Source organism: Larimichthys crocea, chromosome XVIII, assembly GCF_000972845.2.
Source record: "Larimichthys crocea isolate SSNF chromosome XVIII, L_crocea_2.0, whole genome shotgun sequence".
Taxonomy (NCBI): Eukaryota; Metazoa; Chordata; class Actinopteri; family Sciaenidae; genus Larimichthys; species Larimichthys crocea.
The window spans coordinates 14,682,194-14,698,204 of NC_040028.1; the positions used below are offsets into that span (position 1 = coordinate 14,682,194).

Here is a 16,011-nt window from a genome sequence, read left to right on the forward strand (position 1 = left end):
GCCTGCACTGCTGTGGTTCATTGCCATGTGATGAACTGGCGACCTGTCCTATTCTCTTCTCAGCTTCTACTGTCAGTGTCCTCTTCAGGCTGTTCACTTTTATGTCCACAGAGGCTACTGAATCTGGTTACATTGCTCGCTTGCCCAGCTCCAGTTCTGGCACAACACCAGCTCCCCTCCCTGTTAGTATTCCCTGTAGTTGGGGGCTGAAAGGCTCCTCTTCCTGGTACAAACCCCTGCTGCTCTGATCACACATTAGAGCAGCATTATCTAACAGCAGCTACAGTTCACAACATACTTTACTGTCCATCAGAAAACTACGGCTCACAGGTGATTGTACCAGACCAAGTTACATAGATTTTTATTTTTCACTGTTGGACATTATTCACTCAGTGGTTAGACGGTCTAAATGCTAACACATATTTTGCAACAGGAAGGTAAGAATAGAAAAAGAAAACAGCATTTACAAAAACAACCAAGAATTTAAAGTAGCCATGAATTACACAGAGTATTATGAACAAAGTTATACAGATGCTTGAGTTTTATTTCTGGATGTATAACCTCAAGCATAATGTTACACTTCTAACGATGTTCTACTTTCTATGTATTCTTCTTCTGTATCTGTTTTTATGGTATCAGCAGTCTGGGAGGCACGTCTAAGAATAGCCGAGTTTTTCCCAGCAGATACAGTTGTGACTGAGCAGCTCTGACTGATTACTCTATTTGTCCTGGAGGGGAACTGCACAAGCTTAAAGCTCTTAACACTAAGACATAACCACACCCTTAAAACCCTCTGCACAATGGGCACAGTTTTTTTTTTTTTTTTTACATCATGTTGCTGCCCCACTAAGAACCACGATTGTGTAATACAGTCAAACATACTACAAGGAATTTTTAACTAGTTTATATTTGATATTGATAAATCTATATGATATACACGAACAAACAAGACCATCAGCATATTTCTGTGTAATTGTTCTTAATGCCTGCCACTGGGTCGGATTCTTTCCTCTTGAAATTAACCAAACGAGGCGATAGAGACACCAACGCTTTTGTCCACAGGGGCTGCCATAATCAACACAACATGCAAGTTCATGTAGCTATCTTAAAAAAAAAAGACAGTATATATTATATATAGCCCAAATAATTTTAATACAACAAACAATAGCTGAAAATAAGTAAACAAATTACACAACGGCTACTGACTCATAATGCTTACAGAAATTAGTGCAATAATTTGCTGTGGGGTATTTTTCTTAATAATACCTAAGTAGTCATAATAAAAAAATAAAAGAAACAAACAATCAAAAGGAGATGAAGGCACACATAATCTGACATTTAATCCAGAAATAATTGATCTAAATTTTCAAAGAGGGTATTTACAGAAAAATCTGATTGTTTTGCTCAAAGATTTTAAGAGGAGCTTCAGGACACTCTTTTATGCTAAAAGAAAATTAAATAGAAAGATTGTCATATTGTACATAATGTAAAACATGTTTTTTTTTATTCTGTATTTACTTTTGAATCCATTTCAAGGCTTTAATTGTCTTTTTATGGCAAGTTACACGTGGCAGCTGGGAAATGTTAGTTGGTGGCATGAATTACTCAGTACTGTATACTTCTATAGTTGATTTATGTCCAACACATAGACCTTCAGGGGCTCATTTCTCTGTGGTTTGTTTCAGTGAAAATAGGACACTCTTCTCATTGATCTCTGTTTATCACAAGTCACTTCATAAATATACTTTCTTGTTCCTTCCAACCAGGAATGCCGGACAAAGAGAACATAAGCAACAACTCATATGTTTCAGTCTCCAAACATCAGAATAAGGTATTTTCTCTGACACAAACATGAATTATTTAAACGATTCACTGTTGTCACATGTTATAAGAGAGAGAGAGAGGGAGGCTGTGAAGGTGAGTGTTACTGTGAGTAAACAGTTTGGCATCGGGCTACACGTGGCAATAACTCATTCTTTACCGCTATGCACCTCTCAGACAGAGGATGGAAACGAGTGTGGAATGTGAAGTTTGTTTAAAGTTGGTCTAAATATAATCAACAAGTGGAGTTTTGTCTCCATCCATATCAGTTCCTGTCCCACCTTTCTACTGTTGTCGTTTCCTGACCGGTTGATAACGTGGCACTACAGGAGATTTATGGTGCCCTGTGCTTTGTTCCTTCATAGAGTTTAGTCTCAGCATGCCCGTGCTTTTTTGTTATGTAACAAGCAAACACATCTATAAATTACTTTAACATATAGATATAATTAAGTATGAAAGCCCAGCTTCTGGTCTTTGGCTACTGAGTGACCCAATTGTCTTGTAAATAAATGATGAACTTTAAAGCCTTCACATAAATGCACAAGTTACGCTGTTCTCTGGAGCATGCAAAATGCATTTTAAATGTCACAGCCCTGCAGACCACCCCGTGCAGGGATAAAACAGGAAAACACACTTCATACAGTAATGCACAATATCTCTATCCTATTTAAGCAATTGAATGCATCAGTCAGGACTCTGGTAAAAGACTGTTATTTTAACTGAGAAGCAATATAAAACGCCGTAAGTTCAATTAAAGTTGACAGCTAATAAACAATGTCAACAGTGAGTCATACAGTAGCAGGGAGGAAGGTCTTTTGTGGCCCACAGTGAGAGGAAAAACACCAGTTATTTGACTTGTCTGACGTGTTATTGTTTCCCTGATGTCTTTTATTACCAATTACTGGACTGTTGTGTTCTCCAATAACAAACCTCTCTGGATTTCTGTGATATTAAGTTTTGTATCATCAGGAGAGCCTCTGTTTCATCGTCATCCATGGTGTATTTTATTTCAATTCCTCTTACATTTCTTATATTGCCTCTTTTGTTTCATTTTTATTTTGCAGAAGTCATTCATTGAAAGTCCAGCCAAACCCCACCTTAAATGCATTTCTCAGGTAGTAAGCTCAATCACCTTTTGTATGTAGGGACCAATCATTACCTGTTTGTGTAGCAGGTACTCAGCAGGACTCTATTGTGCTGAAGTACTTGAATTGTACTGTTCAGGTTCCCTCTGAGAAGATCCTGCGGGCTGGGAAGATTCTCCGTAACGTCATCCTCACCAGGGCACCTCACATGATCAGAGACAGGAAGTATCATTTGAAGACGTACAGGTTAGTTGGCATCTTAATTCTTTAACATTTGTGGAAGGTTTAAATCCACAATCAATCCAACAGAAGCATGACGTCACCTGTAGGTTTCTGTAAAGTTTTGAAGCTCAAAATCTGTTGCTCTGTCACCGCCACCATGTTGGCAGTCCTGTCTCTCAGCAAAGATAAGGATAATCGTCAGGCCTGAGGCGGGATGAATGACGCCTGGATGCTGCAACAAACCACCTGTAACTTTAAGCCTTAATATAATTTGAACAGGTGAGTTATGTAAAAATTCACCCTCAGTACAGTTGTCATGAAAGGGGAAATTAGCTATAGAGACCAAAATAGTTTTTTGTACCAGGCGTTTTTTGTAAACGTGTTTATTTCTGTTGTGAAGTTGGACATTTTAAGATGGGGGCTTATGCAAAATGAATGTTCTGTAGCCAGCCTTAAGTGGACATTTGAGGAACTGCAGGTTTTGGCACTTCCACACAGGCTTCACTTTACAGACACAAAGGTTGCAGCTTGGTTAAATCACATAAGAACACATTTATTTACACACATGAAAACAATCTAAACATATAAGTATGATTAAAATAAAGAATAAGAAAGAATAGAAAGAATAAAAAGATGAACACACAAGGATTTATCGTAGTGGCCAATCCATGCCCAACTTTACAAGGGCACATTATCACCTCAACTGGACTTTTGGCTTTAGCATTAAAACCTTCTTACAAATAATCAGCTCATACGTGATGAACCCATATAGACTCGTCACCCGACTCAGCTGCAACTTTTCTGTGTTGTAATGTTGTTTCCAGGAGCAGCAGGCAGCAAAAAACCCCACTGTACACAGCCAGCTCAGCACCAAATGGCAGACAGATACAGTCAGCAATTAGCCAGTGACCAAAGTGAAGCATGTAGCATCTAAAGGACGAGATATTTTAGGAGCTGGCTGAGAACAAACCAGACCAAGGACAGAATATTAATAATTTCAATTGAATGCCTTGTCATGGCAGCTATTGCCACTCATACTAGTTCCCAGTTCTTCTTTTATTTATTCTTAACAAACCGCAGTAGACGTTGTCTCATGTGAAATTCATTGTAAATCTCACTTCTTCTTCTTCTACATTTTTCCTGGTAAAACCTCCTCGTCTCAGTGCTTGGATGAGAAAATTTACTGCAAAAGCAGAAGTGGTTTGGTTGAATCACACAACATACACATTACATATGCGGTAACTGCTAACTGCCAACACAACCCTATGACGTGAATATGTCAGCATTGTGTATACAGACTATTGTGCTGCCCCCAAGAGGCCAAAAAATCTATTAATGCACAATCGTGTTGTGTCTTTTGTGTGTTGCACATGCTGTAAACATGGATCCTTCTTTAAATAAGTGCTTTCAGAATGTGCACTGTGAAAAAAAATGTTGTTTTTATGGTTAAAAAAAAACTGGTAGCTGGTAGTGGTTGTCAGAATTTTACTGTAATAAATACTGTATAACCTTTTCTAATATTACGGTAAAAGGATATTAGTACTGTTAAGTTTTTTTCATCAAAAGAAACACTGTTTTGCTCTGTGATTCACATGAAAATACCATATAAATGCCATATAAAATGGTTTTGCTATGAAATATCATGGTGTTTTACTGTAAGATTCATAGTCTCTAACATAAAGTATACTTTATGCTGTATAAATGACCTTAATATGCTGTATAAGTAAATGTTTTGCCATCAAATACAACTGTGTTTTATAGTGTGGATTACTGTGAAAATGCTATGTTCCATTATTGTAACTTTTAATTGTTTAAATGTTATCTTTTGCTTCTTTCCACATGTATCAATATTATTTTATGACAACAACCTTTTCTCACAGTTTAGTAATACTTCAGAAACATTAAATTAACCAAAATCAGACAATCACATAACTGCTCAGCCTTGTATAAGCTCTTATATAGACTTGTGTCTGTTTCCCAGGCAGTGTTGTGTGGGGATAGAGTTGGTCGACTGGCAAATGCAGCAGAGCTCCTGCGTCCACTCTCGTATTCAGGCTGTGGGCATGTGGCAGGTGCTGTTGGAAGAGGGTGTTCTCAACCATGGTGAGACTCTGTGTGACGGCTGCGTCTGCAAACGTGTACGTGTGAAGCAGAGATTTTAAATTCAAGCCCTGCTGTCTGTGTTGTGTGGATGTGATGCAGTGGATCAAGAGCTCTGCTTCCAGGACAAGTACCTTTTCTACCGCTTCCTGGATGATGAGCAGGAAGATGCTCCTTTACCCAGCGAGGAGGAGAGGAAGGAGAGCCAAGAGGAGCTGCAGGATACCCTGCTCCTCCTCTCCCAGATTGGACCTGACGCTCACATGAGGATGATCCTGAAGAAACAGTATGGCTTCAAAGCTATAATCTTTAATATTAAATAAAGTGAATCGCCGTGATGGTGTTATGATTTCATTTACATATTTACTCTTTTACAGCCCGTCTGAAAGAACAGCAGACGATTTGGAGATCATTTATGAAGAGCTGCTCCACATAAAGGCCTTATCTCACCTATCCACCACTGTGAGTACATATCGTCACTGTGCAGACATTAAAACTGCTCTCCTGTGGCAGCACAAACCATGCTTAGCCTCTCAGACTACTGCAACATTTAGGAGCAGAGAGGTGTTTTACACCAGCAGGCACAATTTGCATGGATCTCTTTCGGGTTGCACTACTGAATAAAAGTAATTTGTGTTAATATTGATGTTGCTGAGTTGTAAATCTGTCTAACTTGCTTGCACAGGTAAAAAGAGAACTGGCTGGAGTGCTGATCTTTGAGGCCCATCCAAAGGCAGGAACAGTGTGTGAGTAATGTGATAAGTGATGTGACCCTGATGATATATATATAAAAAACGACAACAACAACCCAAAACCTGAGGAAGAGGGTGACATTTTGAAGATGAATGTCAGAATTAATCCAACTAATCCCAGATTAGGTAACATCAGACTACCAAAGCTTTGTTTCTTTTCACTCTCAGTATTCAATCAGGGGGAGGAGGGCACATCATGGTACATCATACTAAAGGGGTCAGTCAACGTCGTCATCTATGGAAAAGTAGGTATTCCTCCAGTTTATTTCTAAAAGCATCAAAGCTGATGATGCAACTCTGACCAGCGCATTGACTGATCAGTCAGTAACTGATCGGTACGCCTTGTTTTGCAGGGTGTTGTTTGCACTCTCCATGAAGGAGACGACTTTGGAAAGCTCGCTCTTGTCAATGACGCCCCCCGTGCTGCCTCCATTGTCCTGCGAGACGACAACTGTCACTTCCTGAGAGTGGACAAGGAGGACTTCAACAGGATCTTGAGGGTGAGTTTCTGTTAAATGTCTATAGATGCTTTTATAAAAAAAAAAAAAACACTATTGCCCTCTGTTGGTAAAAAGTCTGCAATGCAGCCATACAAGTTATTTAATGTGCCCCCTGCACACATTAGCTAAGTCATCCAGCTAAAAATGAAATATGTTCATGATGACTTGTGTTAATTCAAGCTCAGATAAAAGGAAGATTTGGGTTTAATTAGCTGCGGATGGAAACTTGTTTTGTGGAAAAGTTCCATCTGGGAGCTCTGAGGCCGTCATGAATTTTGTGTTCAGGCTGAAATACAGCAGCCGGGATTTAAAAGTACGAACTGGGATGTAAATTGCAGTGATCTGTTATCAGAGAGCCGAATATGATGCTCCAGCAGGTCTGTACAGAAAGTAAAGAAATTAGGAAGATTAGAAATATCTATATCTAACCTCTTCACTGTGTGTGTTTATGTTTGTGTGCAGGACGTGGAGGCCAACACGGTGCGTCTGAAGGAACATGGTCAGGATGTTCTGGTGTTAGAGAAGAGTCTCAGCCATGGAGCCTCATCCTCACACTACAAGTAAATGTACTCACAGTTCACTGCACACACAGCAGAGCTTTTACAGACAGAAAAGGTTCAAATGCAGTGTGCTGTAAATCTTTAAAACATTATGCACCAACTACTAACTGTCTGGCAGGTGTTTGTTGAATGACATTATATTAAAACACATAATAATGCAAAATATTTAATAACAGAAGAAGTTAATAAGAAGAAACTCTTTCTTTCCTTTTATATCCATCTTAATGCATTTGCATTTTGTCTAAGCATGTTGTGTTATTAACATTTATTAATGTTTAAATCCTGCTTATAAATGCATAATAGACGGATCTAAAATGTTACCGTTAAGATTATTATTATTATTGTTATATACAAACAGTTTAAGAACAATTCTCAGTCAGATAACAATATATAACTGCAGGTGACTGTATGCGTGTTAGTTAAAATTATAGTTAGTTATAGTTACTTACGCTTCAAAGAGTTATGTCAGTGCTGCCGTTTACCTAACCACAGGTAAAAGTGACCACAAACAAACTCACACAAACAAATGGATGATGACTTAAACACAGCCTCCATTTTTTCCCTATAGAATTAATTATGATTATTCTGTCAACAAATATCATGAAAACACACAAACAAACAATGACTTCTGACTTCCCAGCTGTGTCTGTAGCTCTGAGCCCCTTCACTCCTACTGTTCATCTTATAAATATATAAGATCGATATATAAATAATAAATAAATAGAAATATATGGTTTAATTTAATCTAAAGCAGATGCACACTGTAGTTTTTTAGCAAACAATATCCAAAATTAAGGAAATTTGTATTTGTTGAGGACTATTTTCAGCTGTGGATTAATACGCATTCGATGCTCTTTTTGATTTTTACAGCAGTTTGTGTATGTGGGATCAACTCTGACTACAAACTACAAGGGGCACCTCAGCCAATGAAACAATTAGCAAAATTTATTATTTATGTAATATTCTAAATAACCATGAAGGGATTTGTTGACAATAAGAAAAATATATAATATCACCAACATTATCCTTAGAAAGTGTGAAAGTGTCCGGTGAATACTGGACTCTCTCAGTCAGTGTGAGCAGCAGATGAAAATGCTTCCTGAGCACACAGTCCTGTGCACTGCAGCCAACAAGTGTTATCTTAATAGAGGCATCTGTCACTGCACTGTGGTCGCTGTAATATAGAGAGAGACACATTAATGGTAATGATGGTCTAGCTCCTAGGGGGAAAAAAAGGGTCTGGCAAGTCACAATTACTTGTTCGGGGTCGCCATCTAATCAACTTCTCCTCCTCACACACGAGAGTGTCAAGACAGTGTTCTCCCTCCTGAGTGGGGGAAGACACAACATGGCTCATGCATCTCTTTCTTCTTCTTGTGATGCTGTTATCAAGTAATAAAAACAACCGAGGCTGGATGAGAAGATGGAGAAGATGCCCCTACATTTTTTCTCTGACAGCCCTTAGCCACAGACTCCCCTTTAATCTTCAGCCAGCCGAGAACTCTGTGATTGTAAATAGGATTGTTTTAAAATGAAGCAATCACAGACACACGTTCAAGTAACACAAATCAGTCGAGGGCCACAGACGTGGCATTAAGCATTAAGAGCCAGTGTTCCTTGATTAGTGAAGGGTGTGTTTCATTCTCCAGATACAAGGTAATGTCGGGGACTCCAGAGAAGATTTTGGAGCACCTTCTTGAAATGATGCGATTGGATTCTCAATTCACAGAGTCAGGTACTGCTCAGCATGCATCGTTCAGTCTGTCAGATTAGTGCCATCTAATACAATCTATCAATGTGATGATCATTTACTGTGAAGGGCTTATTCTCTCCTCCTCTCTCTTGGCGTTTCTCTCCACTGTCCTTTCCCTGCTGCTCTGCACTGACCTGTTTGTTCTCATCTATAATTAGCCACACATCACAGAGCTGATCTAATTACTCCCGCTTGTGTGGATACATATGGTTTTCATTTGCTTGCGGAGGTGACAGACACAAGGCCTGCTGGACACTCTTTAATCTGCTCTTACACAGGTGTTTTTATATAACCTTCTCTCTTTTTGTTGTCACAGACTCAGCCTTAGATGACTTTGTGCTCATGCACTGTGTCTTCATCCCCAACAGTCAACTATGTCCGGTGTTGATGGCCCAATATCCTTTCAGCACTGTGTTACCTAATGTGGTTAAATGCTCCTTCCCATTTCTATGACACTGTGACAGAAAAATGCATTGTTGTGATCTTTAACTGCTGTGAACCTACCATGCTGAGGCCTCACAGGGCTCTGAACAAGAGAAGCTGGACTACACGCTGAACAACAAGCGCAGGGTGATCCGCCTGGTGATGCAGTGGGCTGCTGTTCACGGAGATCACCTGCAGGAGGAGGACGTCTCGGTGGCCTTCCTAGAGGTCAGCCTTGATATGATATTGCTACTGTATAATAACAATAATCATGCAGTAAGAATCAATGTAAAGTCATTGTTTCTATAAGTGGTATTTCTATTTGTGGTACAACTAGTGCCACTGATGATGTAGAGTCCATGCATCCACTATTAGTTATGAGCTAAACTGAGACAGGAAGATAGTAAGTTAAAAATGAATAAAATGAATGGTTCAAGAACTCTACAATTGTGGCTCCAAATAAGAATTATAAGGAAGAAAAGTGAAGATCAGGAATACCCATTTTCCACCTATCTGAATAGGGTCCTACTGTTTTTAATGTCTGTTATGTACTGGTGGTACTTGGAGAGTCGAATATATTCTTGGGGGTTGTACGTGGTGTAAAAAGTTTGAGAAACATTGTTGTAGATCAACAGATTTAAGAACAATTGAAGTCAGATTTATTCATTCATTTTAATTATTTAATTAATGATTTGATTTTTGAATGATACAAATGCATTTAGGGAGGAGAGTCACACAGGGAACAGTACTCAACATGACTGAAATTAAATAAGAACTCTAAGCTCCAAGCTGCATTTACCTGTAGGTTACTACAGGCCCCTTAATTTACAACAACAAACACACAGCCAGTTACATTATCCTAGTAGAAATAAAAGGACACCTGCCAGCTAATCAGCATAGAGAATCCTCAGTGATCACAGTATAAAGCAAATTTATTGAATTAAAATAACAAGCAAAGCTGTGTGTTTACAACATGATGTAAAATATGCACAGCTCTGAGCAATCGGGCCGGGTAATGACTGCTGACTGCATTTACATGTTCGTTCTTAGATCTGTCTCTGTGATCTGACTCCAGATGTTATACTAAAAGATAAAACGGCGTCCGTTACATTCCAGATTAGTCACTCAGGCAGGATACATTTTGCAGCAATCCACTCAAACTACTAAATCATTAAATTTTTCTTACTTTTGAACCTTCTTTTAATTCAGAGCTCGTTGTGTTTCGCAGGAGTTTCTCATGGCGGTATCTCATGATGGCAAAGCGATTCCAGCGCTCAGGGATCAACTCACAAAACTGGAGAAAATTGTAAAGCGAAAGTAAGTTAGTGTTTTTAAAGGTGTTCACTGAATCTTAAAAGTGACCATCTGCCTTCATCGTTCTGTTGTCCTCTTGATACTCTTGTATGCACTTGTATGTGATTACTTTCTCTTTAGGTTTTATTGGTAGATGGGTTAAAATACATAACAAATTCTTGCTTTTTTAAAAATATTTAGCACTGAAGATGCCAGAGTCTCACAGAAAAAGGTAAAATACTGACTCTTTTTCCTTCAAATTAAAGTTTTTGTGGTAGAAGTTGTTTTGTTGTGTGAAATTGTTAAATGTTCTGAATCTTTGTCACAGCACAAAATCTTACTGCGGCAGTTCAGTATGGGAGATGAAAAGCTTCAGAAACGTCAGCCCATCAGGAGTAATGATGAAAGTGAGTGAAGGACATGAATAAACATGTTTGGCTCAGTGTATGACACAAAGTCCCAAACTAAGGATCAGCAGCATATTGCTACACGCTGCTGTCTTTCACTGTCACCACTATTTGAAACATTTATTTATTAATATCTTTTTATGTTGCATTAATCAAACTAACCTTGCAGCACTGCCTTACCACTCCTTCACTCCTTCTTGCTAACAGCCCTATATTTGCTCTGATTTATGCCTCCAGTTCTGCTCAAAGTCTACTGCTGTGACCACACCTACACAACGATCCGTGTCCCTGTGGCCGCCTCAGTCAGGGAGGTCATCGGTGCTGTGGCCGACAAGCTGGGGTCAGCGGAGGACCTGCTCCTGGTCAACCTCAGTTCGGCAGGAGGTGAGAATGTCAGCGGCTACATGTTAATCAAATGATTAAAGATGGCACAAGGGAGAGCCTTAGCAGAGTGCTATACTAATTTATTCCCAGGCTGATTTACTGTGAAATTAGCTGCCTTTGCTGACTGTGAATTGCTTGTACAGTAGGTGCTAAAGGATGGCCTTTGAAGCAGCTTGAGAAAAACCTGAGCTCACTTTTTCTCATAAGATTCACCACAAGTTGTTTCGGGTGGCTGCTCCTTCCTGTCGTGAGGTTTCATCGTCTTACTTGTCCACACTGTCCTTATCAAAGGAAGATAAATAAATACAGTGCTGTAGCTGCTCTCTTGCTTGGAGTTCATCCTCATGGAGCTCATATACTACATCTCTTGCTTTGCAAGGAAAAATCGTTGTTGTCTGCATTTTGCCCATTGTTGTCTGCATTTAACAAAAATAACACCAAAAAAAATCTTCTGTGTAATTCTAATAAATCTTCTGTAAGTCCATGTTGATGTGTCAAAGCACAATGAATAAAAAAATGTTTGCAGCTGCAGATTTTTAAAAATGGTACCTGAAATAAAATGCTGTGTTTAATGAAAAGAAATGTTCAGAGCTGTAAGACCCAATGCCAAAGTTACCGTACTTCTGGAAAGTACAACACTCAACAGGGAATAATGTCCCTGAAACTATATTTAGACTCTGGTCCCTGCCGGGTCCCTGTGGGTGGAAATACACTGAGTCCCTCCAAAGTTTCCCAGTCTCTGAGGAAAGTTCCTGCATTGGCAATGTGGTGCTGAATTTATTTTAAAAAGACTAAGGTAGTCTGTGAGGCTGTAGGTTGTAAAGGTGCCATGCCATTGTTCCAATGTCTCATTATTCTAAAAACCAAGAACCAATGCCTGTGTGAGTATCATTTTTTGCCTCGTCTAGGCTTGAAAAACACACAAAAAAGTGCTTTTCTACCAAGTAGTATCGGTGCCTGTACCTAAACAAACTGGAACTGTCAACTGAACTTTCTCTGCAAGCTATAAAAGTCTAACAGAGATGTTGCAGATTTATTATTGCTAACCTGACCACACTAGAAGATGTCATGTTTTGCTTTACCTATGAAAGGTGCACAGTGGTTGAGTGTGAGCATTACAAGCTCTGGCATGATACAAGGTTTGTATTTTTGGTCCAATAGTTTCAGAGGAAGGGGAGTCCCCCCTGAGGGTCTTCAACATCCTACTTTCAGCGACTGTGCTAACAGGATGATGTTAGTGGGTATAATGTTTACCACGTTTACCATCTTATTTTATTGTATTAGTATGCTAGCATTTGGCGACGCCAAAGCTGAGACTGATGAGAATATTGTAATTTTTGAGTTGTGCAAATGGACAGTTGAAGTTGGAAACTTTGACCTGACGATGGCCCTTAGATTAAAAAGTTCACAAGCATCTGTAGGATAAGTCATCTGAGAACTATCAATGTACAAAACATGGCAATTCATCTAATAGTTAATGAGATATTTTAATATCAAGTGGTGTTCAGACCGACTAGATAAAAAACTGGCTAAAAAAGGCAGTAGAAAGTTCTCACTTTGTCATTTTCATGAGATCTGATCCTCTATCGTGTCTTTGAACTAGTCGTTGATGTGCAGCATTGACTATAAAATGACATTAACAAATCTAAAGCTTGTGTGTTTTGTGTGTGATCTACAGAGAAAGTCATCTTCAAGCCCAATGATATTTCAGTGTTCTCCACACTCAGCATAAATGGGCGACTCTTTGCCTGCCGGAGGGATCAGTTGGATTCTTTGGTGGGTTAATCTCTCCCAGGAAACACACATTACACAGCACATTGTCATCATATGAGGGAGGGTTGACTGAAACTCTATGCATAGCTGCACATCTCTAATCCAACTAGCCAACCATGTGAATGTGCAGAATACTTTACGTGAATCTTTTTATTGATAGTAAAGTGAAACCGCAGTATTTACTCTTCTAAATGTCTTTTCTTTTACTTCTGAATTAGTAGAAGTTCTTTGCCTTTGTACCTTTAGCGTGTATTTTATTGCATTGGAAGAACTTGTGAAACTTTAGACCCCATGATTATCATTAATCATTAACATAACAGGTTTTCTTCTCTGCTTTATAGACCCCTTTACCTGAGCAGGAAGGCCCCTCTACAGGGCTGTTGACAAGCTTTGAGTTGATGAGCTCAAAGGATGTGGCTTACCACATGACTTCCTATGACTGGGAGCTTTTTCACTGTGTACATGAGGTATGGGTGTGACACCAGGTGCCATCTGCTGAGCTAAGTGGTTGGCATTTAATAGTCCACCTATTAATGTTATAGAATAAATTGATGTGATTTGCTTAACTTTCAGTCGATACACTATTATGGTCACAAGAAGCTCAGTTGTGTTTTTCTTTGGTGTCCAACAGCTTGAACTGATCTACCACACATTTGGGAGGCAAAATGTCAAGAAAACCACCGTGAACCTGGACCTGTTCCTGAGGCGGTTCAATGAAATCCAGTTTTGGGTAATCACGGAGATGTGTCTGTGTTCTCAGCTCAGCAAGAGGGTGCAGCTTCTCAAGAAGTTCATCAAGATTGCCGCCCAGTAAGTGGACCTTGTTCCACTGTCCGTTTTCTTTGATTTAGTTGAGTGTAGTTTTGTTTATTTGCTAATCTAAGTTTTGTGTTTTCTGTCAAAGCTGTAAGGAGTACAGGAATCTGAACGCCTTCTACGCTATCGTTATGGGACTGAGTAACCCAGCAGTGTGCAGGTTGAGCCAGACCTGGGAGGTGGGTACCTGTCTGCAATCAAAGTTATTCTTATCCTAACTGCAAGTTAACCTTTGGTGTCATCTGTTTACACAGAAACTTCCCAGCAAGTTCAAGAAGTTTTATACGGAATTTGAAAACCTGATGGTGAGTTGAAATGACTCATTTTGTACTTTAAAGTTTTCCATCCAAGCGAATGCTGAATTGAAAATCAGTTCTTGCACAGTCAGCTGGTCTAGTTTAGGTTTAGCAGCAGCAGCAGCATCGTCGGCCGGGGACTGTGATGGATCTGTTTGACACCATGACGGCAGATCTCAGAACAGTGCGATTGTTTCCACAGGACCCGTCCAGGAACCACCGGGCGTACCGACTGACAGTTTCCAAGCTGGAGCCTCCCATCATTCCCTTCATGCCACTGCTGATCAAAGGTCAGACTCGCTTGTTTGATGAGCTTTAATTTAACGTAATGTTGACCTATATGTCAACGTTGATCTGTTGTTTCAACATCTGAGTAATTTGTCTTCGCTTTGCTCACTTATGTTGGTTCTCTTCCAGACATGACATTCATTCATGAGGGCAACAAGACATTCATCGACAATTTGGTCAATTTTGAGAAAATGGTGAGGCAGTCGGTGTCAAAACTTTTAATCTATTGTTCAGTTAATTGGCAATATTTGTTGCTGATTATAGCTCTTTGTCTTTCAGCGGATGATAGCTAACACGGCGAAGATACTGAGATACTGTAGGAGCCAACCCTTCAGTAAGTGTGCCTCCCAAACATTTGATAACACATTATATTTAGACTCCTGTGTGGATATGAACATTTATTACCATCTCTTTAGGTCCAGATTCACCTCTGGCCAGCAAGAGTCACCCAGAAGTTCGGACTTACGTACGTCAGCTCAATGTGATCGACAACCAAAGGACGCTAACTCAGCTCTCTCATGGACTTGAGCCCCGCAGGTCTTGAAACCACTCAGGGACAGAAATGTTATGCTCCGATGCTGCTTCACTGCACAACTATGTGCTTGCATTGGGGTGAATTTACTCCAATACAGGCAATCACATGGAGGACCTAATGACGTATCAGATAATGAGATATTGTTTCAGACGCCGTTGCCTGACTTGTTAAGCCTTTTATTACAGTAATTTGTGGTATTTTAACAACAGTAATTGTTGGTGGGTGAAGTACCTCTCATATCACTGTGCTGCAGACATCGCCATCATCTCCAAGTCAAACAAGAGCGACAGTTGAAGAAATTAACAATGTTTCGGGGGCAGGCCTCATTCATCAGATTAACATTTCAGACGTAAACACTATGTGATGCTGATGCTTTAAGAATGCAAAGTCTTGATATTCAGTTGTTTCGTATCTTTTGTATCAAACAATATTTATACATATTTAAGTTTGTGAGAATTTTATGTGTCGTAAACCGTATACAAATATTTATTTTGAACTCAGCATGCAAACAATTATTATGATTGTTTGACTTTTTATTCATGTGAGCACATTTTCTCTTTGAAGTCTTGAGATACATTAAATGTCTGAAAATCTTTTGTGTGCATTCAAGTATTAAATATTTTAGATGTATTTGTACGGCACTGTGTGTCTTTATTGCTTTGTTTTGCCATTTCATCAATACATGGATAACCCGTGTCTATGTTCCCTCCGGGTACCTCGGCTTCCTCCCACAGTCCAAAGACATGAAGGTTAATTGGTGACTCTACATGACCTGTAGGTTTGAATGCAAGCATGAATGGTTGTTTGTCTAAATGTCTAATCCCAGCTGGGATCGGCTCCAGTCCCCCGTGACCCTGATAAGAATAAGCAGTCATAAAAATGAAGCATTAACTATAGCTGTAAAAAGTACTCTGAAATATATATATTTTGTTAAATTAATTACTTTCCATCATTGTAGGGGTTTAATATGAATGTGCTAAATTTGTGCATTTATTTATTTTTA

At 39.3% G+C, this 16,011-nt stretch overlaps 1 protein-coding gene across 5 annotated transcripts in view; it reads left to right on the forward strand.

Moving 5' to 3' along the window:
• The window catches only part of rapgef4a (Rap guanine nucleotide exchange factor 4a), a 35,269-nt gene extending 19,871 nt beyond the window's left edge, over positions 1-15,398 (forward strand). For 4 of the 5 annotated variants that reach the window (XM_019255193.2, XM_019255195.2, XM_019255196.2 and 1 more), the window contains 26 exons: positions 1,767-1,831; positions 2,886-2,936; positions 3,046-3,152; positions 5,110-5,231; positions 5,331-5,514; positions 5,606-5,690; positions 5,914-5,974; positions 6,149-6,225; positions 6,334-6,480; positions 6,943-7,040; positions 8,690-8,775; positions 9,110-9,188; positions 9,294-9,444; positions 10,445-10,533; positions 10,711-10,741; positions 10,838-10,916; positions 11,154-11,300; positions 12,979-13,076; positions 13,415-13,540; positions 13,705-13,883; positions 13,978-14,068; positions 14,144-14,194; positions 14,388-14,475; positions 14,603-14,667; positions 14,753-14,807; positions 14,890-15,398. In XM_019255193.2, the coding sequence (XP_019110738.1) occupies positions 1,767-1,831; positions 2,886-2,936; positions 3,046-3,152; positions 5,110-5,231; positions 5,331-5,514; positions 5,606-5,690; positions 5,914-5,974; positions 6,149-6,225; positions 6,334-6,480; positions 6,943-7,040; positions 8,690-8,775; positions 9,110-9,188; positions 9,294-9,444; positions 10,445-10,533; positions 10,711-10,741; positions 10,838-10,916; positions 11,154-11,300; positions 12,979-13,076; positions 13,415-13,540; positions 13,705-13,883; positions 13,978-14,068; positions 14,144-14,194; positions 14,388-14,475; positions 14,603-14,667; positions 14,753-14,807; positions 14,890-15,017 (2,540 nt within the window). In that variant the 3' untranslated portion in view covers positions 15,018-15,398. The remainder of the gene's footprint in view (positions 1-1,766; positions 1,832-2,885; positions 2,937-3,045; positions 3,153-5,109; positions 5,232-5,330; positions 5,515-5,605; positions 5,691-5,913; positions 5,975-6,148; positions 6,226-6,333; positions 6,481-6,942; positions 7,041-8,689; positions 8,776-9,109; positions 9,189-9,293; positions 9,445-10,444; positions 10,534-10,710; positions 10,742-10,837; positions 10,917-11,153; positions 11,301-12,978; positions 13,077-13,414; positions 13,541-13,704; positions 13,884-13,977; positions 14,069-14,143; positions 14,195-14,387; positions 14,476-14,602; positions 14,668-14,752; positions 14,808-14,889) is intronic. The other variant, XM_019255194.2, reaches the window with a different exon arrangement.
• Positions 15,399-16,011: the final 613 nt, after the last annotated feature.